This window comes from Gorilla gorilla, chromosome 20 (assembly GCF_029281585.2).
Source record: "Gorilla gorilla gorilla isolate KB3781 chromosome 20, NHGRI_mGorGor1-v2.1_pri, whole genome shotgun sequence".
Classification (NCBI taxonomy): Eukaryota; Metazoa; Chordata; class Mammalia; order Primates; family Hominidae; genus Gorilla; species Gorilla gorilla.
The window spans coordinates 43,686,323-43,710,494 of NC_073244.2; the positions used below are offsets into that span (position 1 = coordinate 43,686,323).

At 49.9% G+C, this 24,172-nt stretch overlaps 2 protein-coding genes across 2 annotated transcripts in view; one reads left to right on the forward strand and one right to left on the reverse strand.

Annotated features, from left to right (window-relative positions):
* ANKRD27 (ankyrin repeat domain 27) overlaps positions 1–18,774 on the reverse strand; it is a 78,246-nt gene extending 59,472 nt beyond the window's left edge. The window contains exons 1-2 of the mRNA XM_019016471.4: positions 18,516–18,774; positions 2,475–2,606 (exon numbers count right to left, since the gene is read on the reverse strand). Coding sequence (XP_018872016.1) covers positions 2,475–2,576 — 102 coding nt within the window. The 5' untranslated portion in view covers positions 2,577–2,606; positions 18,516–18,774. The remainder of the gene's footprint in view (positions 1–2,474; positions 2,607–18,515) is intronic.
* Positions 18,775–19,167: 393 nt separating this feature from the next.
* On the forward strand, positions 19,168–21,761 carry RGS9BP (regulator of G protein signaling 9 binding protein). Its single transcript, XM_004060451.5, has one exon. The coding sequence runs from the start codon at positions 19,709–19,711 to the stop codon at positions 20,414–20,416; it is 708 nt and encodes a 235-aa protein (XP_004060499.1). The 5' UTR covers positions 19,168–19,708; the 3' UTR covers positions 20,417–21,761.
* Positions 21,762–24,172: the final 2,411 nt, after the last annotated feature.

The following is a 24,172-nucleotide window of genomic DNA, read 5'->3' on the forward strand; positions in this document are numbered from 1 at the left end:
GTGAATGACCATCTTTCGCACTAGAATTTAAGCTCCATGAGGGTAAAGATGGTGATCTAGGGCCAGGCGTGACAGCTCATGCCTGTAATCCCAGCACTTTGGGAGGCTGAAGCAGGAGGATCACTTGAGGCCAGGAGTTCAAGAACAACCTGGGCAACATAGTGAGACCCCATCTCTACAAAAAATAAAAACCAGCCAGGCGTGGTGGCACATGCTTGTAGTCCCAGCTACTCGGGAGGCTGAGGCAGAAGGACTGCTTGAGTCTAGAGGTTTGAGGCTGCAGTGAGCCGTGTTCATGTCACTGTACTCTAGCCCAGCCTGGTGAACAAAGCAAGACCTTATCTCAAAAAAAAAAAAAAAAAAAAAGAGTGATGTGTGTTTCTGTTTCTTGGTGAATCCTCACCATCAAACAAAGTATCTTGTATACAGCAGCTTTTAATAATTGCTGTGAAATGAAGAGATGACAATGAATGTCTTTGGTGAATTTTATGAGATTTTTATTCGGAAAGAGCTATATATTCTAATTTTTAAAATAATGAACTTTTTGGCTTCTAAAATCTAAAGTAAGAAGATTGTGGTGAAGAAATATGAATCACAAAACTAATCATAAAAACTGGAAAAGATGTCAAGAAACCTAGCTTCTCTTTGGGAGATGGAGGCAGGCGGATCACTTGAGGCCAGGAGTTCAAGACCAGCTGGGACAACACAGTGAAACCCTGTCCCTACTAAAAATACAAAAATTAGGCCAGGTGTGGTGGCTCACACCTGTAATTCCAGCATGCTGGGGGGCTGAGGCGGGTGGATCACGAGGTCAGGAGATCGAGACCAGCCTGGCCAACATGGTGAAACCCTGTCTCCACTAAAAATACAAAAATTAGTTGGGTGTGGTGGCACACACCTGTAGTCCCAGCTACTCGGGAGACTCAGGCAGGAAAATCGCTTGAACCCCGGAGGTGGAGGTTGCAGTGAGTCGAGATTGCACCACTGCACTCTAGCCTGGGTGACAGAGCAAGGCTTCGTCTCAAAAAAAAAAAAAAAAATTAGCGGGGCATGGTGGTTTGTGCCTGTAATCCCAGCTACTCAGGAGGCTGAGGCAAATCACTTGAACCCGGGAGGCAGAGGTTGCAGAGAGTCGAGATTGCGCCACTGCACTCCAGCCTGAGCAACAGAGTGAGACTCTGTCTCAAAAAAAAAAAAGAAACCCAGTTTCTGATGGCAGAGCTTGGCCTGGGCAAAATCAAAGTCAAGTCCAGGCCAGACACAGCGGCTCACGCCTGTAATCCCAGCACTTTGGGAGGCCGAGGTGGGCAGATCACCTGAGGTCGGGAGTTCAGGACCAGCCTGGCCAACATGGGTGAAACTCCATCTCTAGTAAAAACACAAAAATTAGCCGGGTGTGGTTGCACACACCTGCAATCCCAGATACTTGGGAGGCCGAGGCAGGAGAATCGCTTGAACCTGGGAGGCAGAGGTTGCTGTGAGCTGAGATCACGCCACCACACTCCAGCCTGAGTGATAGAGCAAGACTCTGTCTCAAAAAAAATTAATAAATAAAAATAAAAATAAATGAAAGTCAATTCCGGCGTCCGAGAGGCCGCTGAGAACCTGAAGCCACACTCAGCTAACCTGACTTCTCCTTCAGTTCAAACCCTCAGGCACCTCACATATCTAAGTAAAGTCGCCCCACAGGATGAGAGAAGTGGATATCCATTTGGGAGAGTAGGGGACAACAGACAAAAAGAAGACGGAAGACTCCTGAAGCAGAGGCCACAGACGACACAAATGCACCCGGGACACTGTGTCCCCCAGTGCTGTCTAAGTAGGATGCCCGCCAAGTTCACTGACCTGAGAACTGGAAAGACCCACAATGCGGGGCCTGCCCCCATCCAGGCAGATGCCCCCACCATGACAGGCGACAGCGTCTCCTGCCTGCTTCTCATTCCTGTTACCTGGCTGCCCCTGAAGGCTTCTGAGGTTGTGGCCTCTACCAGAAAAGTTCTTTCATCATGGTGCTTTCCCTTTGGAAAAACCTTTCAAAGCAGTGTATGAATGCGTTTACTCGGTCCCTTATTCTATGAGGGTGAGCACCCACCTCCCAGACAGACCAGGACTCGTGAGGCCCCAGGGAGCACAACTCATTTTAGCCCTGGAGAAGCCTCCACAGGCAAGAGAGAAATGAGAGCACCGCAGCGTGAGACCAAGTGTCACTGGGGGTGCTCCACGAAAGGGCACAGTTAGCCACAGGCGGGGGCCGGGAGTTCAGAGAAAGTATTACAGTCTGGACTGCAGTCCCAGAAGGCTTCCTGGAGGGAGCGGCTCATGGGGGCCCCTCGCTGCTCACTCACAGACCAAGCACACTGCTGGGAGCTTGTTAAGCTGAGTTTATAACAAACTCCCTCCAAACTGAGCCTTAGTCTACCACGTCTCTGGAACCATTCATGCCTCAGGACAACCCCGAGGCTCAGTGCACTTACAATGCCATGGATTTGGGCCACTTTGCTGCACAAGTCAGGGCGGCACTTTTGCAGAGCCAGATAGAAAGGATTTTTCAGGAGGTCTTCATCATACAGAGCCATATGGACTTCAGATGGGTCAGAGCAAATCTCCTGCAATAAGGGAGGGAAAAGCAGTGAATAGCCATTTTCGAGTTTACGTAACACATGAAAGTCTGCATCTGATGCATCTGGCATTTTCTTTTTCTTTTTTTTTTTTTTTGAGACAGAGTCTCACTCTGTCACCCAGGCTGGAGCGCGGCTCAGCCTCGGGAGTAGCTGGAGCGCGGCTCAGCCTCGGGAGTAGCTGGGACTACAGGCGCCCACCACCACACCCGCGAATTTTTGTATTTTTCGTAAAGCCAGGGTTTTGCCATGTTGGCCAGGCTGGTCTTGAACTCCTGACCAGCAGGTGATCTGCCCGCCTCGGCCTCCCAAAGTGCTGGGATTACAGGCGTGAGCTGTCACACCCGACCTGCACCTGGCAATTTCTAAAGAGTATCCTCCAAATAAAAAAGGATTCACGACGTGCCATTTTTTTCTCCCACAGACTCACTCCACCAGGAAATCTCAAATACAACCCACCAATTCCAAGATGACCCGTTTATTGGCTAATGTGTAAATTATGCTCAGAAAATCTTGTTAAACTCCAAGTCTTGGCTAAAGTATAAATGGCTATTTTTAGAATATCCTACATGACCAAAATTATGACATTCTCAAGATACTCATGTATTTTTAATGAAATATTTTAGCACACGGAAAAGTACTGAGTAATAATGCAAACCTAGCACCAGAATTAAGGAATCGTCACATTTTGCCATGTTTGCCTCAGATTTTCTTTTAAGAAATAAAGTGGAAGCCAGGTGTGGTGGTTCATGCCTGTCATCCCAGCACTTTGGGAGCCTGAGGCAGGAGGATCCCGTGAGCCCAGGAGTTCAAGACCAGAGTGGGCAATACAGCAAAACCCTCACCTCTACAAAAATAAACAATTTATCTACAAAAAAAAAACCAATTATCTACAAAAATAAACAATAAAAATAAACAATTATCTACCTCTACAAAAATAAACAATTATCTGGGTATGGTGGCATGTGCCTGTAGTCCCAGCCACTCGGGAGGCTAAGGCAGGAGGATCCGCTTGAGACCGGGAGTTGGAGACCAGCCTGGACAATATAGCAAGACACTATCTCCTCAAAAATTAAAATAATAAAATAATAAAATTTCTGTTAGTCTGTGCTATGGTCTAAATGTTTATGTCCCCCAAAAACTCATATGTTAAAATACTAACCCGCTAGGCGGGGCCTTTGGGGGTGATTAGGTTACAAAGGCAGAGCCTTCATGAATGAGATCAGTGCCCTTACGCAGCCGGGCACAGTGGCTCATGCCTGTAATCCTCCCTTTGGGAGGCCAAGTTGGGTGGATCACCTGAGGTCAGGAGTTCAAGACCAGCCTGGTCAACATGGTGAAACCCCGTCTCTACTGAAAATACAAAAATTAGCTGGGTGTGGTGGCGCATGCCTATAGTCCCAGCTTGGGACTGCCCAGGAGGCAGAGGTTGCAGTGAGCAGAGATCACGCCACCGCACTCCAGCCTGGGTGACAAAGCGAGACTCCGTTTCAAAAAAAAGAAAAAGAAAGAGGCCTGGGAGAGCTCCTTTGCTCCTCCGGCCATGTGAGGTTACAGAGAACAGACAGCTGTCTATGAAGCAGGCCCTCCCCAGACATCCAACCTGCAGGATCTTCACCTTGTACTTCCCAGCCTCCAGAACTGTGAGAAACACATTTCTGTCATTTTCAAGCCTTCTATTACAGCAGCCTGCATGGGCTGAGATAGTCTATGACTATAAAGCCATATCCCACTGTTTTTAACTTTCACTGGTTGATTAATTAAATGAACTAAATTTCTTTCTGTTATGTAAACTGCCTGATCATGTCTTTTGCTCACTTTCCCGCTGGGTTGTTGGCCTTTTTCTTAGGATTTATAGTTCTTTACACATCTGTATACTAAAGTAAGTTTTAAATATCATCTCCCAGGCTGGCTGTAATCACAGCACCTGGGGAGGATGAGGTAGGAGGATCACTTGAGGTCAAGAGGTCAAGACCAGCCTGGGCAACATAGCGAGACCCCATCTCTACAAAAAAAGTTTTAAAAATTAGCCATGTGTGGCAGTGCATGCCTATAGTCCCAGGTACTAAGGAGGCTGGGGCAGGAGAATCACTTGAGCCCAGGAGGTTAAGGCCACTATGAGCCATGATCACGCCACTGCACTCCACCCTGTGTGATGCTGCAAGATGCTGTCTAAAAAAAAAAAAAAAAAAATTACACACACACACACACACACACACACACACCCACATATACTCACACCATCTCCTAGTCTGTAACTTGCTTTTTCATTTTGTCAAATGGGTGTGTTCAGAAATAGGACTTTGGATGTTATTTATTTTGAGACAGGGTTTCACACTGTCGCCCAGGCTAGAGCTGGAGTCCAATGGCATGATCGTAGCTCACCGTAACCTTGAACTCCTGGGCTCAAGTGATCTCCCACCTCCCACCTCAGCCTCCAGAGCAGCTGGGACTGCAGGCATGCACCACCACGCCCAACCTTTTTTTTATTTTTTACTTTTTGTAGAGATGAGATTTTGCTGTGTTGCCCACACTGAACTTGAACTCCTGGCCTGATGCAATCCTCCCACCTCAGCCTCCCAAAACGCTGGGATTACAGGCGTGAGTCACTGTGCCTGGCCAGAAGTTTTGATGTGAATGGACCGTCATCCCTCAGTATACTTGGGGGATTGGTTCTGGGACCCTCTTGTATACCCAAGTCCACACATACTCAAATCCCATGGTCGGCCCTGTGGAACTCACATGTCTGTGTCAGCCCTCCATATACAGAAATTTGCAACCTGTGAATATGGTATTTTCAACCTGAATTTGGTTGAAAAAAACACATATAAGTGGACCCACACAGTTCAAACCCATATTGTTCAAGGGTCAACAATAATTGGATTTGCCACTCTTTGCTTTTAAGGTCAGTGCTTTTTGAGCCTTAGGAAATCTGTAATTGGCATGCCTATCCTCTGGCAGGTCTTTTTGCAAAGTGACTTCACTATTCCCCCATCAGAAGATAGAGCAGGCCAGGCACGGTGGCTCATGCCTATAATCCCAGCACTTTGGAAGGCCGAGGCAGGCAGATCACTTGAGGTCAGGAGTTCGAGATCACCCTGACCAATATGGCAAAACCCCATCTCTACAAAAAGACAAAAATTAGTGGGGCGTGGTGGCATGTGCCTGTTATCCCAGCTACCTGGGAGGCTGAGGCAAAGAATCGCTTGAACTAAGGTGGCAGAGATTGCAGTGACCCCAGATCCTGCCACTGCACTCCAGCTTGGGCAAAAGAGAAAGACTCAGTCTCCAAAAAAAAAAAAAAAAAAAAAAGGAAGTAAACTCATTTCCACAGCCCCTGAATCAGAGCCAGCCCTGTGACTTGCTTCAACCAACAGGCAGAATGGATGCTGTACAATTTGTGAGTGTCAGCTTCAAGAGGTCTTACAGGGGCTGGGCACAATGGCTCACTCCTGTAATCCCAGCACTTTGGGAGGCCAAGGCAGGAGGATCACTTCAGGCCAGGAGTTTGAGACCAGCCTGGGCAAAATAGCAAGACCTTGTCTCTACAAATAATAAAATACAACAATTATCCAGGTGTGCTGGCACATGCCTGCAGTCCCAACTACTCGGGAGGCTGACATGGGAGGATCGCTTGAGCCCAGGAGTTTGAGGCTGCAATGAACTATGATTGAAACACTGCACTCCAGCCTAGGCAACAGAGTGAGACCCCATCTCTTTAAAAAACAAAGAAAAAGGCCAGGCACGGTGGCTCACGCCTCTAATCTCAACACTTTGGGAGGCCTAGGCGGGTGGGTCACTTGAGGTCAGGAGTTTGAGACCAGCCTGGACAACATGGTGAAACCCCGTCTCTACTAAAATACAAAAATTAGCCAGGCGTGATGGCATTTGCCTGTAATCCCAGCTACTTGGGAGGCTGAGGCAGGAGAATCACTTGAACCCAGTAGGCAGAGGTTGCAGTGAGCCGAGATCACGCCACTTCACTCCAGCCTGGGTGACAGAGTGAGATTCTGTCTCAAAGACAAAACAAAACAAAAAGTCTTAGTACATTCAAGAAATAAGAAAAGTAAATGTATATACATACATACACACTTACAAAAGGGCTTGTGGATTCCATTCTCATTCTCTTGGTACCCCAAGATCCCAATGCTATGAAGAAGCCCACATGATGAAAGGCCATGGGGGGAGAGCGAGGCCTAGGTGGCCCAGCGAGCACAGCCAACCCACCAGCAGAATACAGCCCCTTGAGGGATCCCAGCTGAGACCAGTAGAAGAACCACCCACCCAACTCACACAACGTAGGAAGTAATAAATTGTGGCAGTTTGAAGTCACTACATTTTGGGTGGGTTTGTTACACAGCAAAGGCTACCTGAAACCACGTCCTTTCCAATTTCAAAGCCATAAAGATAGTCCTTATGATTTCTAAAAAGAGTAAAGTTCTCTATTTTTAGGTCTTCAATCCATCTGGATTTTTGTACATGCTATAAATCGAGTGTCTAATTATATTTCTCCACATAGTAAGCCAATTGTCCCATCATCATTTTTTGAATATTCTGTTCATTTCACACAGGTTGATAATGCTACGGCTGTCACACTCCAAGATCCCACGTATGTTTAGCCTGTTTCCAGGCTCTACTCTGTTTCAAGGGTCTTACTGTCACATGTGAGAAGTACAATTATGTATATATTACATAGAAATACACAATGTCATTTTAAATTTTCTAGTAGCACATTAAAAAAGAAATAGGGTGCAATTAATTTTAATGATATATTTTATCTTAATATATCCAAAATATGATATTTTCAACATGTGACCATTATTTATTTTGTTTTTTAGAGACGGGGTCTTGCTATGTTGCAGTGGCTATTCACAGGCACAATCGCAGCTCACCACAGCCCTGAACTCCCAGCCTCAAGCAGTCCTCCCATTTCAGCCTCCCAAGTAGCTGGGACCACAGGTATATGTCACTGCACTTGACTTGATCATTATTTAAAAGTTATTGGCTGGGCACAGTGGCTCACACCTGTAATCCCAGCACTCTGGGAGGCTGAGGTGGGCGGATCACCTGAGGTCAGGAGTTCAAGACCCTGGCCAACATCATGAAACCCCGTCTCTATAAAAATACAAAAATTAGCCGGGTATGATGGCGGGTGACTGTAATTCCAGCTACTTGGGAGGCTGAGGCAGAACTGCTTGAACCCAGGAGGCAGTGGTTGCAGTGAGCCAAAATTGTGCCATTGCACTCCAGCCTGGGCAACAGAGCAAGACTCCATCCCCAAATAATAATAATAATAATAATAGTAATAATAATAATAATAATAAAAAGTTCTTCATGATGGCCGGGCACAGTGGCTCATGCCTGTAATCCCACCACTTTGGAAGGTCAAAGCAGGTGGACTGCTTGAGTCCACAAGTTCGAGAAAAGCCTGGGCAACCCCATCTTTACAAAATACAAAAATTAGCCAGGCTACTCGGGAGGCTGAGGCAGGAGAATCACTTGAGCCCAGGAGGCAGAGACTCCCGTGAGCTGAGATTGCACCACTGCACAGCAGCCTGGGTGACAGAGTGAGACTCTGTCTCAAAAAACAAACAAACAAACAAACAAAAACTGTTATTAATGATATATTTTACATTCTTTTTTATTCTTAAGTCTTTAAAATCTAGTGTTCATTTTACATTTACAGCACTTCTCAATTCATACTAGCCACATTTCATGTGCTCAATAGCCACTAGCAGCTATTACACTGGACAGGGCAGGGAGAGACCACATATGAACATTTATTTTATATGACTACAGCTTCATAATAAGCCTTACTAACTCACAGAGAAAAGCTCCCCTCCAGCTTGTTCTCCAAAGGTTATTCCTTGTCCTTTACAATATCAAATGAATCAGAATCAGCCTGTCAATTACATGAAAAATCCTATTAGGATTTTTATTGGACCTGCACTAAATTCATGAATTTTTTTTTTTTTTTGAGACAGAGTCTCGCTCTCTCACCCACACTAAAGTGCAGTGGCACAATCTCAGCTCACTGCAACCTTTGTCTCCCGGGTTCAAGCAATTCTCCTGCCTTAGCCTCCCAAGTAGCTGGGATTACAGGCACCCGCCACCACACCAGGCTAATTTTTTTTTTTTTGAGACAGAGTCTTGCTCTGTCACCCAGGCTGGAGTACAGTGGCATGATCTTGGCTCACAGCAAGCTCTGCCTCCCGGGTTCACGCCATTCTCCTGCCTCAGCCTCTCAAGTAGCTGGGACTACAGGCGCCCACCACCATGCCCGGCTAATTTTTTGTATTTTTAGTAGAGACGGGGTTTCGCTGTGTTAGCCAGGATGGTCTCGATCTCCTGACCTCGTGATCCGCCCGCCTCGGCCTCCCAAAGTGCTGGGATTACAGGAGTGAGCCACCGCGCCCGGCCTAATTTTTGTACTTTTAGTAGAGTCGAGGTTTCACCATGTTGGCCAGGCTGGTCTTGAACTACTGACCTTAGGTGATCCGCCTGCCTCAGCCTCGCAAAGTGCTGGGATTACAGGCATAAGCCACCGCGCCCAGCCTGCAGTTTTTTTTTTTTTTCGAGACAGAGGTCTTGCTCTGCTGCCCAGGCTGGAGTACAGTGGCACAATCTTGGCTCACTGCAACCTCTGCTTCCTGGGTTCAAGCAATTCTTGTACCTCGGCTTCTCAAGTAGCTCAGACTACAGACTACATGCCACAACATCAGCTAACTTTTTGTGTGTATTTTTTGGTAGAGACGGGGTTTCGCCATGTTGGCCAGGCTGGTCTTGAACTCCTGGCTTCAAGTGATCTTCCTACCTCGGCCTCCCAAACTGTTGGGATTACAGGCGTGAGCCACCTCACTCAGCCCTATAATTATGAATTTTATCATCCACATATATGGTATATCTTTCCATGAATGTCTTCTTCGATGTCCTCCGACTTTTCCATAAGGATCATATACGACTTTTATTCGACTATTTATATATTCTGTATAGACTTTGCTGCTGTTGTGAAAGGGGTTGCTAAAATTAGATTGCTTATTTTAGGTAAGGTTCTAAAAGCAAAAGCCAAATGGACTTACATCAGAGTCACGCTGTACAGATAAAATAAGAATCAGTATGGAACACACCTACCACTACCATCAGAACTGGGACTTCTGAAGCCAGAGAAGACCCTTCCATGATTCATGACTGAAAGGTCTGTGAACGGCCAGAAGAAGATTACAGGTCAGTGTTCAACTCACTTTAGGAAGTAAACTGTTTGAAGGATGTTGCTGTCTGCAGACTGCTCCATGCTGCTAACTAATGTGAACCAGTGCCTTGTGTGTTTCATGAAACATTCTACAGCTGCTCCTCATCACCCCTGGTCTGCTCCTCTGAGCCAATCAGCTCTCAGAGGGGGTGCCTACAAAATGGGCACAGAAAAGGAAATCAGATTTCTTTTTTTTTTTTTTTGAGACAGAGTCTCACTCTGTTGCCCAGGCTGGAGTGCAGTGGTGCAATCTCGGCTCACTGCAACCTCCACCCCTGTGATCAAGCAATTCTCCTGCTGCCTCAGCCTCCCTCGTAGCCGGGATTACAGGTGTGCACTACCACTCCCGGCTAATTTTTTTATTTTTAGTAGAGACGGGGTTTCACCATGATGGCCACGCTGGTCTCAAACTCCTGACCTCAAGTGATCCGCCCACCTTGGCCTCCCAAAGTGCTGGGATTACAGGAGTGAGCCACCACGCCCAGCCAGGAGATCAGATTTCTAACCACGTCATCCCACCTCTCTGAGCCTCCATCTGGGCCTGCACCACAGAGAATGCTAATACCTGTCTGCAGGACTCTTATGAGGGTCATTTACATGCCACCTTCACTATCTGTGACATGCAGTACTGCATATCAACGTAGCACCAGTTACTGCAAGCTCACATGGGACCTTTGTGAGAATTAAAAACAGGCACCCGACTTCCCAGGGGGCGCAGCCCTGTGCAAGGGCACTAGGCTAGTGAGCAGCTCCTAGGTAACATGCTGCACAGCCCCTGCTGCTGGGCAGTGAACAACCTGCCCACAATGTGAGCACAATTTTGCCCAACAATTACACATAATGGCTCTCTTGCTAGCTAGTGTTTGACATTTTCCTTCAATAACTTATTGTCTTTATAAAAATGTATTTTCCTTTCTGTTTTATTTTTGTTTACTTTTGTAGAAATGGAGTCTCGCTGTGTTGCCCAGGTTGGTCTTGAACTCCTGGCTCAACAGGCATATGCCACCATCCTTGGCCTAAAATTTATTTTAAAAAGAAATCTTACTACTACTTTAAATAGAAAAACGGTATCACTTCCAACGAAGAGAAGATCATCTTAAAAATTATAAAGGTAATTACTGTTATTTAAAAACCTCATAATCCCAGCACTTTCGGAGGCCGAGGTGGGCGGATCCAGCCTGGCCAACGTGGTGAAACCCCATCTCTATTAAAAATACAAAAATTAGCCGGGCGTGGTGGCACACACTTGTAATCTCAGCTACTCAGGAGGCTGAAGCAGGAGAATTGCTTGAATCCAGGAGATGGAGGTTGCAGTAAGCCGAGATCATGCCATTGCACTCCAGCCTGGGTGACAAGAATGAAACTCCGTCTCAAAAAAAAAAAAAAAAAAGTCATTAGATGCTAAGCTTGAGCCTGGGGCCTTCTCTCTTCATTAAAATGAGAAAATCAGCAACTATTTAAAAAACGTAAAAGTGAATTTATCCTTGATACAATTAAATGAAGGAAATATGAAATAGGAGCTACTCTCTCACTATGTAGCAGGGATCCAGAATGCCTCCCTGGGAAAACACTATGCATACATAACTGCATGATGAATTCTATTCCTTGGGACTAATGGTAAAAATAGCCACCATTTGGGAGAGTCCTTACAGGAGAGTTATTACAGGCACTGTAATAACTTCTATACATCCTCATCTTTACTTACTTACCTTCATTTATTCATGAGTTGGGGTCTCACTCTACTGACCAGGCTGGAGTACAGTGACACAATCGTAGCTCACTGCACCCTCAAACTCCTGGCCTCAAGCAATCCTCCCACCTTAGCCTCCTAAAGTGCCACAATTACGGGTATGAGCCACCTGGCCAAGCCTAAATTTTTTGTTTTGTTTTGTTTTTGGTAGAAACAGGGTCTCACTATGTTGCCCAGGCTGGTCTCAAACTCCTGACCTCAAGTGATCCTCCTGCCCTGGCCTCCCAATGTGCTGGGGTTACAAGGCATAAGCCACTGTGCCCAGTCTTAACTTCATCTTTTTTTTTTTTTTTTTTTTTTTTTTTTTGAGACGGGTCTTGTTCTATCACTCACACTGGAGTACACTGGTACAATCACAGCTCACTACAGCCTTGACCTCCTGGGCTGAAGTGATCCTCCTGCCTCAGCCTCCCAAGTAGTTGGGACTACAGGCATGAGCCACCATGCCTAGCTAATTTTTTTTTTATTCTTTGTAGAGATGGGGTCTCACTAAGTTACTTAAGCAATCCTCCTGTCTCGGACTACAGGGTGCTGAGATTACAGGCGTGAGCCACCGTGCCCAGCTAATTTTTTAATTTTCAGTACAGATGGGGTCTCACTATGTTGCCCAAGTGATCCTCCTACCTCAGCTCCCCCAAAGTGCTGGGATTATAAGTGTGAGCCACTGCACCCAGCACTCATCCTATTTTAATGCTCACAATAACTCTAGGCAAGTAGGTATCACTAGCCTGTGTCACAGATGAAGAAACTGAGATTCAGCTGGCTGACTCAAGGATAAATAAGAGCCATTCATTCATTCATTCATTTAGTAGAGATGGTGTCTCGCCATGTGGCCCAGGCTGGTCTCACACTCCTGGCCTCAAGTAATCCTCCCGCCTCAGCCTCTCACAGCGCTGGGATTACAGCGTGAGCAACCATGCCCAGCCTAAGAGTCATATTTTATTTCAACAGAAGAAAAGTCCACAAGACAGACAGCCACACAGGCCCCTCAACTAATTCCCCAGGTCCAGCCAGAACTGTCTTGGCTGCAGGTGCCCTGGGTTCTGCTTGAAAAAGGCCTGTGAGTTCTCGGCCAGTCCTCCTAGGGAGAAGAGACTAACATAAAAATGGTCGCATATAATCCCTGCCTGGGCCCCAGGGGTGCCTCTGCAATAACTCAGCTATTTGAATCATTAAATTCACTTATTACTGGAGCCCAGATAATCCTTTTATGAGTCTCCACCACAATGAGATAATGCAATTTTGCTGGGACAGAGTCACAAGAACACAAAACTCTTTCTAGTTCCTGACATAGTTGGTTCTATGTGGCACACTGCAAAAGTAAAGATGCTCTGGATGAAAGCCATGTGAGAAACAGGATGCAATATGGTCAGACTCAAGCTGGGAAAAGGCGCTCCTTCTGCTTCAGAAAAGATGCTGGAGGAACACCAATACTTCCACCCCGCAAGATGAGGCAACAAGGACAGGCTTCCATGGACGAACTAAAAACAGAGCTGGGAGGTAAGGACCAGAGACAGAAGAAAACAGCAGTGGTCGGGCGTGGTGGCTCACACCTATAATCTGAACACTTTGGGAGGCCAAGGCAGTGGATCACCTGAAGTCAGGAGTTCAAGACCACCCTGGCCAAAATGGTGAAACCCCATCTCTGCTAAAAATACAAAAATTAGCTAGGCGTGGTCATGGGCACCTGTAGTCCCAGCTACTTGGAGGCTGAGGCAGAAGAATTGCTTGAACCTAAGAAGTGGAGGTTGCAGCGAGCCGAGATGGCGCCACTGCACTCCAGCCTGAGTGACAGGCTGAGATCCCGTCACAAAAAAAAAAAAAAAGAAAGAAAATGAAAGAAAACGGCAGGGAAGGTGATGAAGTAGAGGATGGGAAAGTAGTAAGACTCCAAGCAGAGGCCAGAAAGGGGCAGAACAGCAAGAGACGGGAAGGTCACTGAGGGCCACATCAAAACATGCAGGTCACATGCAAGAACTGTGTAAACACACCACGCCCTTAACAAGCACTGCTGCGCAGACAGGGCCTGCTGTTATCTAGCCCCAAGTCATCTGCTTTATCTTGGACCTCAGTCTTCTTGGTCACTAAAGACTGAATCCTCTGTCCAGGGGTAGGGATTCAAAGAGCTCTGTCCTTTCATCCGTGCTGTCACATGAAAAAAAAAGAAGAGAAAGGACCTCTGTCCAACACTGTTCTCAACCTTTCTGTCCTAGTGTTAAAAATACGTAACATGCAGGGTGCAGTGGCTTGGGAGGCCGAGGCAGGCAGATCACCTGAGGTCAGGAGTTTGAGACCAGCCTGGCCAACATGGCAAAACCCTGTCTCTACTAAAAATACAAAAATTAGCCAGGCATGGTGGCAAACCCCTGTAATCCCAGGTACTCAGGAAGCTGAAGCATAAGAATCACTTCAACCCAGGAGGCGGAGGTTGCAGTGAGCCAAGATCATGACACTGCACTCCAGCCTGGACAACAGAGGGAGACTCTGTCTCAACAAAAAATAAAAAATTTAAATTTAAATTTAAAAAACGGCCGGGCACAGTGGCTAACACCTGTAATCCCAGCACTTTGGAAGGCCGAGGCGGGCTGATCACTTGAGATGGAGTTCAAGACCAGCCTGGCCAACATGGTGAAACCCTGTCTCTACTAAAAATACAAAAATAAGCCAGGCATGGGCACCTATAATCCCAGCTACTAGGGAGGCTGAGGCAGAAGAATCACTTGAACCTGGGAGGCAGAGGTTGCAGTGAGCCAAGATCACACCATTGCACTCCAGTCTGTGTGACGGAGTGAGACTCCATTTCAAAAAAAGACAAAAAAAATCTGTAATATGCCAGGTGCAGTGGCTCACACCTGTAATCTCAGCACTTTGGGAGGCTGAGGCTGACAGATGATTGAGCCCACGAGTTCAAGACCAGCCTGAGCAACAAAGTGAGACCCTGTCTCTACAGGAAAATCAAAAAATTATCTTATCGGTATGGTGGCACACACCCAGCCAGGGGAGGCTGAGGCCAGAGGATCACTTGAGCCCAAGAGGTCAAGGCTGCAATGAGTTATGACTGCACCACTGCACTCTAACCTAGGCGACAGAGGAAGACCCTGTCTCCAAAAAAAAAGTAATAATCTCATATGATCTGGTGCTTAATGCCAGAGTTGAATTCTTACATAAGGGTAAATGCTTAAAAAAACAGTTTTATACCCTGTCAAGTTTACCTGCAAGAATTAGTTTGCTGGCTGGGCACAGTGGCTCACACCTGTAATCCCAGCATTTTGGGAGGCCAAGGCGGGTGGATCACTTGAGGTCAGGAGTTTCAGACCAGCCTGGCCAACATGGTAAAACCCCGTCTCTACTAAAAATACAATTAGCTGGTTGTGGTGGCCCACACCTATAATCCCAGCTACTTGGGAGGCTGAGGCACGAGAATCTCTTGAACCTGGGAGGTGGAGGTTGCAGTGAGCCGAGATCGGGCCACTGCACTCCAGCCTGGGCAACAGAGTGAGACCTATCTCAAAAACAAAACAAACAAAAGAATTAGTTTGCTATTTTAAAATAACATGCAAAGAAAATGGACTTTTTCTTGTAAAACTGGAAAGATAAGTGAATCTTCTTATAAAACTTCTTTTAAAAAATTTCATCCCTGCCTGGGCTCAAATGATGGGAAAATGTACAGAAAATCCAGTTGAGTTAGCTGGAGATACCAAATACCTTTAAATGTGAGTTATCTGCAGTTATTCTATGAACAGGAGAGCCATGTGAGGCCTCAAACTAGTATTTCAGGCAGCAGCGTGCACACTCGTGGTTTTGTGGTCTTCAACCGTCCTGCTAGCCCAGATAAGTCTGGGTGGTCAAGAACCGTCTGGTGACAGCGTGCAGCCCAGCTCAGCAGAATTCAGCATGGGGAATTCAGCCTCCTTAGAGATGCACTCCCTGCTGAAATCTCACTGCGATGGCCGTTCCCGCCCTTCCGGGGCTCTGACCAAACACTCTGACCAGGAACGCTTCCCAACAGATGAGCAGTATTCTCCATTTGGTCTAATTTATGATTCAGAAGGAAAAGGCGAAAAACGAAAACTTTCTGTTCATCTATTTTTCATACCAATGGAAGCAATGCGGTGATGTAATATATGCTGTTACAGTCACTTGTGTCCTCCTGACCTATAACATTTAGAGATCCTGTCCATATTCTTCTCAAAGCTTCTCATTAAAGCACCCAGCCCTGTGCCTGGTTCCCTGCAGAGATGGAGTAACTGCTCACCCACTTGAACAAAACGATAGTGGGGCATTAAGAGGAAGCCCCAGCTCCCAGGGACAGGTCATCTCTCACAAGAGCTGGAACTCCACTGTCCATATCCAGGGTAGGTGAGGGGCTAACCCCAGGTCATAGCCAAGCAAGCACAAAGGCAAAAAGCCCAAAACAATCAGGATGCTCAGTGCCAGCCCAACACAGTGATAGCTGGAATGAGCAGGGTTAGAGAGAAGCCAGGACTGGAACCAGGGCGGGACCATGCAGGGAGCAGGAAAGTTTGGAGGAGCACAACAGCCCCTCCGAATGCCACCGCATCACCCTGTTCCCGGACCACAGGGAGAAGAACCACCATGCACCCTCCACCAGTATCTTGGGCAGTTGGGCAGGAGCTCTAGGGCCACTTCTCAGTGTTCCTCAGATGGAGAATCAACCTCAGGACAAATCAAGTCTGGATCCTTCTGGGCTGAATCCTTTCTAGGATTGGTACCTATCATGACATGGTCACATTCCTCCACTCCTCTATGAGAGGATGGAGTCATTGGACACCAACCTAATGCTGGCAAATGACAGACAGGAAGAGCCCCAGCAGGGCAGATGCCACAGAAACCCTAACCGGGACACAGAAACATCACTAACAAAGACCCAGCAGCTGTCTTGGTGAGGGAGACACAGTCTAACAGTCACAAAGAGGCACAACGGAGACCCTAACCCCCGGCCCTCTACAGACACCTCTGCCTGCCCTCCCAGGGAAGCTGCCGGCCAAGATTATTTCAGGTCACCAGGCAAGACTGGGTGTAACTTGGGAATGTAAGTCTATCCAACGTCAGATCCCCAGGTGCATTCCTGTCCCTATGGCTGGTCAGAAGAAGCCTCTGCTCCTGCTCCCATCCTGCATCCCCTCCTTCCAAGGCCTACGGGCTGTACCTCCTGGATCTGCCCCCTGGATTTCACTCACGCCTGTCCACCAGCAACACAACAAAGCGATCTTTCCAACGCCGAGCTCTGCAGGATTCCTCAAAGGATTCCCCTGCACTCCCCACCAGGTGAGCCCTCAACTTCTCTGCTAGGTGCTCAGGACCTGGCACATCTGGCCTCTGGCCACCTTTGCAGCTTCCTCACCCTCTGCTGTCTCCAAAGCTTCCCCCGAAGGGAAAGAGGATTTTCCCTCTTTCCACCCATTTTGTCCTGAAAACTACTATCCCCCTGGGAACAACCCTATGTAGCGTGTGGGTGGCTGAGAACCCCCCTTCCACACAATGGTCAAGGCCAGGAGTACCCAAGCCCTGGCAGCAAACACCCAGCATACTGCTCACCCAGTTAAAGGACGGACCCCTGGGTGACAGCAGGCCCCGGGGCTCAGTACACCGGACCCTCAGGCCACCTCAACACCAGTCCTTACGCCAGGCTGATCTCGAAACGTAATAGCTACTGCTCAGCAAAACGTGGTGGCTAGTGCCTGTAATCCCAACACCTTGGGAGGCCAAGACGAGAGCATGGCTTGAGTCCAGGAGTTCAAGACCAGCCTAGGCAACCTGCTAGACTCCATCTCTACAAAAAAAAAAAAATTTTAAAAATTAGCCATGCATAGTGGCATGCGCCTGTAGTCCCAGCTACTACAGAGGCTGAGGTGAAAGGATTGCTTGAGTCCAGGAGTTTGAGGCTGCAATGAGCTATGATGGCATCACTGCACTCCAGACTGGTCAACAGAGCCAGACCCTGTCTCAAAAAGAAAAAAACGAAAAGAAAGAAAAGAAAAAAAAATATCCACTGCTCTACTCTTCGGCCAGGGGGAAGAGTGCATTTTTTAATCAAAATAGGGGCCTCTATCCATGAAACCCATCAACTTGTAAAATCCGAGCTCTCTGCAGCCTCATAGTTCCTCCAGCACTGCCAGCAGCCCTCGTTCCCTGCATGCTCTAAATCCTCAGCGAAGACCCGTCCCTTGCTCCCTCGCCCAGCACAGGCCGCGAGTGCCCACGTCCCCTGCACCTCGTGGGGCAGCCAAGGGGGCACCGCGTGGCTCGTGTGCTCCTGGGCAGTCCATTTTCAACCACAAGACGGAACAGACTCAGAATCCGGAACATCTCTCGGTGCTTAAAAGTTTTCCTTTAACAATCTTTATCTGTGGGAACGCAGAGACCCCCCGCCCCGAGAGAGGCCGGCAGCCAGGGATTCCCCGCTCCGCGCCCTCATCACCCCCCGGAAACCACAACCGCTGCGCGCGCGGCTCGGACCCCCACCCGCCGCCTCCCCTCCAGCAGCCCCTAGGCCTCTGAGAAACCGCGCGGCGACAGCCCCGCGCCCCGCGCCCCGCGCCCCGCCAGATCCGAACCGCCGGACCCGGGACCCCGGCCACACCCGCCGGTGTCGACGCAGCGGGGCTCGGAGGGTGCATTCTCCGCGCCGACCGCTCCCCTCCTCCAGACTCGAGGGGCGGAGTGGGCAGGGCGCGCCGGCTGCGCACCGGGCACCCACCTGGGGACGCGGGGGCTGGGGCGGCGCGGGGCCACCTGGCGGACCCGGGAGTGGACTCGGGAGAGCAGGGAGCCCCTCCCCCCTCACTCTCCGGGCCCCGCCCGGCCGCCGCGCCCCGAGGCGCAGCCATCCCGCGGGAGGGGAGGCGCAGGAAGAGGCCAGCGCGAGGACACTTACTTAAAAGGCTACATCGCTTCATTCCCAGCCCATCCTGGGCGACGGCGGCACCTCCCTCGTCCGCTGCTGGGACCTCGATGCCCACCACCCTCGCGCGGCGATCTGGCCCTACAGCCCACCCCTTACTCCGCCGTAGGGCGGAGCCGCGCCACAGCTGACCCAATGAGAAACCGTCGTTTCCCAGAGTGACGTGTGCGCAGAGCAATCATGGAGTCCAGCCCAGCCGGGGGCGGGGCTCAGGCGGCTCCCTACGCTTCCTACTCCAGCTGGCCCCGCCCCGCGCCCGCAACTGCGCGTGCCCAGAACGTGAGGGGCGGTACTGGGAGCCGGGCTGACACTAGAGGTGGGGTTAGCGCTTGGAAGCACCGACCAACGTGAGCGCAACGCGGCAGGGACACCTGACCCCGGCAGCGCCCAGCCCCTCGGATTGCCAGTCACTGCTCGCTTTGGGGCACGGAGGTGCCCAGTCCTGCGGGGCACCCCACGTCCTGTCGCCGACAGGGTCCGGGAGTCAGTATAGCTGGGTTCTAGTCCCATCACAGGCAAAAACTCCGCGGGAGCCTGGCCCGCTTTTTACGTGGGCCTCAGTTTCCCCATCCGTAAAATAGAACGGGTTGGATCTCCCGAGCGCTAACATTCCAGAACTCGGATGGGGCGAAGGGGAGGGAGGGATGGGCCACCCACACGTGACCTCCCCGCGTGGAGCCCCGCCTACCACTGATCCAGGGGGTGGCAGCTCCGGCCGGGACGAGCGGGGTGGGCGGGTCCTAGGAAACCCTACCCGGCCGCCCTTGGCAGCGCCTGAGGCGGAGCGCGCGGCTCTGCAGCCTGCTTGCCCCGGAGTTGGCACCCACGGAGGATGGGGACCGCACCCTCAGCTTCGCAGGGAGCCACCGTGGAGGCCAGGGCGGCGCAGAGACACGACGTGTGACTCGGAGTGCGCCTGGGGAGGATGGACGAGGGGGCGGGGGACCGCTAACGGGGCTCCCTCTGCGCGCCCCGTCCGCAGAGGCGCACGTCGAGGGTCCCGGGCGGGCTCCGTGGACGTTGGCGGTAGCGCCGAGCGAGTCACAGACCATGAAGAGCGTTCGTGCCGCGCGGCCCAAGGCCGGGATGGGGGTTAGCGACGTCCTGCCGCGCTGAGGGGGCGGCTAACGGGCGCGGGCGGCCGGGCCCAGCCGAAGCCCACCGCGATGGCGAGGGAGGAGTGCAAGGCGCTGCTGGACGGGCTCAACAAGACGACTGCGTGCTACCACCACCTGGTGCTGACCGTCGGTGGCTCGGCGGACTCGCAGAACCTGCGGCAGGAGCTGCAAAAGACGCGCCAGAAGGCGCAGGAGCTGGCGGTGTCCACCTGCGCCCGGCTGACTGCTGTGCTGCGCGACCGGGGCCTGGCCGCCGACGAGCGCGCCGAGTTCGAGCGGCTCTGGGTGGCCTTCTCGGGCTGCCTGGACCTGCTGGAAGCGGACATGCGACGCGCGCTGGAGCTGGGCGCCGCGTTCCCGCTGCACGCGCCGCGGCGGCCGCTGGTGCGCACAGGTGTGGCTGGCGCCTCCTCCGGCGTGGCGGCGCGCGCGCTGAGCACCCGCAGCCTGCGGCTCGAGGCGGAGGGCGACTTCGACGTCGCGGACCTGCGGGAGCTGGAGCGCGAGGTCCTTCAGGTGGGCGAGATGATCGACAACATGGAGATGAAGGTCAACGTGCCCCGCTGGACCGTGCAAGCCCGGCAGGCGGCGGGCGCCGAGCTCCTGTCCACGGTCAGCGCCGGCCCCTCCTCGGTCGTGTCCTTGCAGGAGCGCGGGGGGGGTTGCGACCCCAGGAAGGCCCTGGCCGCCATCCTTTTCGGCGCCGTGCTGCTGGCGGCTGTGGCCCTAGCCGTGTGCGTGGCGAAGCTGAGCTGACGGACACCCGACGGCCGCCTGCTGCTGCCGCTCCCTCCCCGGAGAAAAGACTCGGGATGGGTGTGGGGTCTGGCCTGTGCAAGGGGAGTGGTCCTAAAACCCCGTGTGTGCATGGGTACACGCGCGTTTCCAGTGCACATCTGCCTGGGCAGGACACGGTTTCCTCTTGCTGGCCCGGGAGGAGTTAACTTTGCGCCGGCCGTCAGGGCATTACCGCTAACGTCTGCAGGAGCTTTATTCCCTATTAATAGAAAACCGTCACAGTGACCCTAGATCCCTCCGAGTTAATGAGTTAACACATGTGCTGTTGGGGCGTCTTTACAGGGAGTCCGAGTTCGGTGCCCACCCCTGCCAGCGTCGCCCCCTCTCTGCGTGGGACAGTTTGAAAAGGTGGGTGGGGTGGAGTGAAGTTTGGAGAGGGACGCTGTTTGGTTCTATGTGGTTGGTCTGTTTCCCGGACAAGAAAAATTGCAGTCAAATGTCAGCAGCTTTTATTACCTTAATCTTTCAAGGCCTAAATTTAGGAGAGTGTCCTGAGAGCAGTTCATACAAAGGGCTTTCTCTAAGACGCGCTACAGCGCTTCCTAGCAGAGTTTATCCATTCGTCCCCAAGAGCAGCTAGAAGAGATTTGAGGTCATGACCTCCCACTGCCGCTAAGGGGCTGACCCTATTTAGGAAACCAAAGAGGGTGGGTTGAACCTACTCTCACGGACTTGGATCCAGTGCGCACACTTGCCTGCGGAAAAGGGCTCTCCCCAGCCACCCAGAGATGGGGGTAAGAGGAAGAGCAGAGGCTTGGGATAGGGCCACCTGGTGTTTAAACAGGCACTTTCTCCTTCTCTGGGGCTTATTTTTGTTCAGAACTAGACCAGAGTGTTTGAACCTCCTTTGCAGGAGGGCTGGGAATCCTCTTTAGAGCACTTAATCCTATTTATCCCCTGGAATGTGCGTGCTGGCCAGTAGGAGGGCTGGCTTTGGCAGCTCCCTGACCCCCGCGCTGCCCGCCCCTCTGGGGTAATGTGGCATTACTGGCCCACAGAGGTTTTGAGCCAATCAGCTCTGAGACTGGGTTAGAATGTAACAGCTTTAACTTGAGATTTAAGAAGCTTTTTAAGAAGCTTTTAAAAGGTAATAATCCTCTGAAAGAAAAATGACGTAACCACAGCGTGTACTATGAAAGCTGTTATTTTAATAAAGAACGCTGGGCCATGAACTCATACCTGCCAATGAGTCAAACATAGTATCTTTATGTAGATACTTAGATTACTAAATATATATTGCATCTACTTCTGAAGTTGATAGTCTTCCCCGCCTCCCCCCCACTTTTTTCTTTTTTGAGACAGGGTCTCCCTCTGTCACCCAGGCTGGAGTGCAATGGTGTGATTGTGGCTCACTGCAGCCTCCAAATCTCGGGCTCAAACTATCCTCCTACCTCAGCCTCCTGAGTAGCTGGAACTACGGGTGTGTGCCACCGGACCTGGCTAATGTTTTTAAGGCAATTAATTTATTTATTTATTTTTATTTTTCTTTAGAGATAGGATCTTGCGGTGTCGCCCAGGCTGGCGTGCAGGGGCGCAATCAGCAAACCACAGCCTTGAATTCCTGGGCTCAAGCTCTCCTCCCACCTCACCCTCCCAAGTAGCTGGGACTAAAGGTGTGCACCACGGCACTCAACTAATTTTTTGTAGAGACAGAGTTGGGCTATGTTGCCCAGGCTGGTCTCAAACTCCTGGCCTCAAGTGGTCCTCCCACCTAGGCCTCCCAAAGTACTGGGACTACAGGCATAAGCTACTATGCTCAGTCTAAAATCAATATTCTTTATTTTTTTCTATAATTTCACTGCAAAATAAAATCTATATTCTTGAGTAGCCACACAGGTGTAAATGACAGAATGTTAAGTGGCCTTTAATTCTTTTGATCAACAAGTAAGAAAACGCTTGGTCCTTGGTCCCAGGATGACATCTGCCTGAGCAGTGCTGCCAAATCCTGCCTGTGGTCCAGAGAGAGCTCTGTCCCATTCTTGGGTAAGTTAGGCTGTAAAAACAGATGCATTTAACTTTTTTTTTTTTTTTTTGAGATGGAATTTCACTCTTGTTGCCCAGACTGGAGTGCAGTGGCGTGATCTGGGCTCACTGCAACCTCTGCCTCCTGGTTTCAAGCAGTTCTCCTGCCTCAGCCTCCCGAGTAGCTGGGATTACAGGCGATTGCCACCATGCCCGGCTAATTTTTGTATTTTTGGTAGAGATGGGGTTTCACTATGTTGGCCAGGCTGGTCTTGAACTCCTGAACTCAGGTTATCTGCCCACCTCGGCCTCCCAAAAGTGCTGGGATTACAGGTGTGGGCCACCTCGCCGGGCCACATTTAACTTTCTAAAGGTAATTTGCAATAAATTCCAGAGACTTTGGCTGAAAACTGACAAGGATTTTTTTTTTAATTCTTTTTTACCCCAGAAGTGAGAACAGGGGTGACCAGGGGAAAGGAATTGGCCATTTTTCACACGGGCAGCTTGGAGGACCAAGGGGCAGAGGTGGATAGCAGAAAGGATGCTGTCAGGACACCCAGACTTAAGATTCACTCTCCCCCCAACCCCCCACTATTCCTCAGGAAGACCAAGAGATTCCAGCAGCTGAGATAGGGCAAATGTGGGATCTGTGTTTGTGTCTGTGATCATGCTTTTAAAAGACCCACAAGGTCTTATAAGCTGATTACATGTTTTGCAATTACTTTTTTCTTTTCTTTTTTTTTTTTTTTTTTAGATACTGGGTCTCTCTATGTTACTGGGGCTAGAGTACAGTGGCACAATCATAGCTCACCGAAGCCTCAAACTCTTGCACTTGAGAGATCCTCCTGTCTCAGCCTCCTGTCTGGGACTACAGGCGTGCACCATCACACCCTGCAAATTTTTAAATTATTTTTATTTTTTAGTTCTTGTACAAATGGAGCCTTCACTATGTTGCCCAGGCTGGTCTCAAACTCCTGGGCTCAAGCAGTCCTCCCACTTCAGCCTCCCAAAACCCTGAGATTTATAGGCGTGAACCACCATGCTTAGCTGACAATTACTAATAACAAGAACCTCTTGCTTCACCCAGTGTGGGTGAATCTGAATAGGGGCCACTTCAAATTCTTTTGCACCTGGTTGCCCAGAGTGCCTTTGAAAATGACATAGAACATTTTTAAGCCACTCCTCCCACATATGGACTCTCTCATTACCTTCCCCAGAGTCTCATCTCTGGCAAGAGAAGGCTGGGACATTTCATTACCCTGTGTTGGAAAATATACCTAGGCCAGCACAGTGGCTCAAGCCTGTAATCCCAGCACTTTGGGAAGCTGAGGCAGGTGGATCACCTGAGGCCAGGAGTTCGAGACCAGCCTGGCCAACATAGCGAAACCCGATCTCTACTAAAAAATATAAAAATTAGCCGGGCATGGTGGCACATGCCTATAGTCCCAGCTACTCAGGAGGTTAAGGCAAGAGAGTCGCTTGAATGCAGGAGGTGGAGGTTGCAATGAGCAAGATTGTGCCACTGCACTCCAGCCTGGGCAACAGAGCAAGACTCTGTCTCAAAAAAAAAAAAAGAAAGAAAAGAAAATGTATCTAAAAATGAAGTCCTAAAGGTATTGTACTGTTTCTGAGACTTGGGAACCTTTGTTCTTATCGAGGTGTTTTGGGTTATGAATTTTTTTTAAAAAAATGGTTTAGCAGAACCTATTGTTGAAACAACCCGTCAGATGTGTGTTTCACTGAGGGCAGTGG

Bases quoted from the DNA above. Each gene is read 5' to 3' on its own strand.
- RGS9BP (XM_004060451.5), top strand. From the start codon at position 19,709: ATGGCGAGGGAGGAGTGCAAGGCGCTGCTGGACGGGCTCAACAAGACG.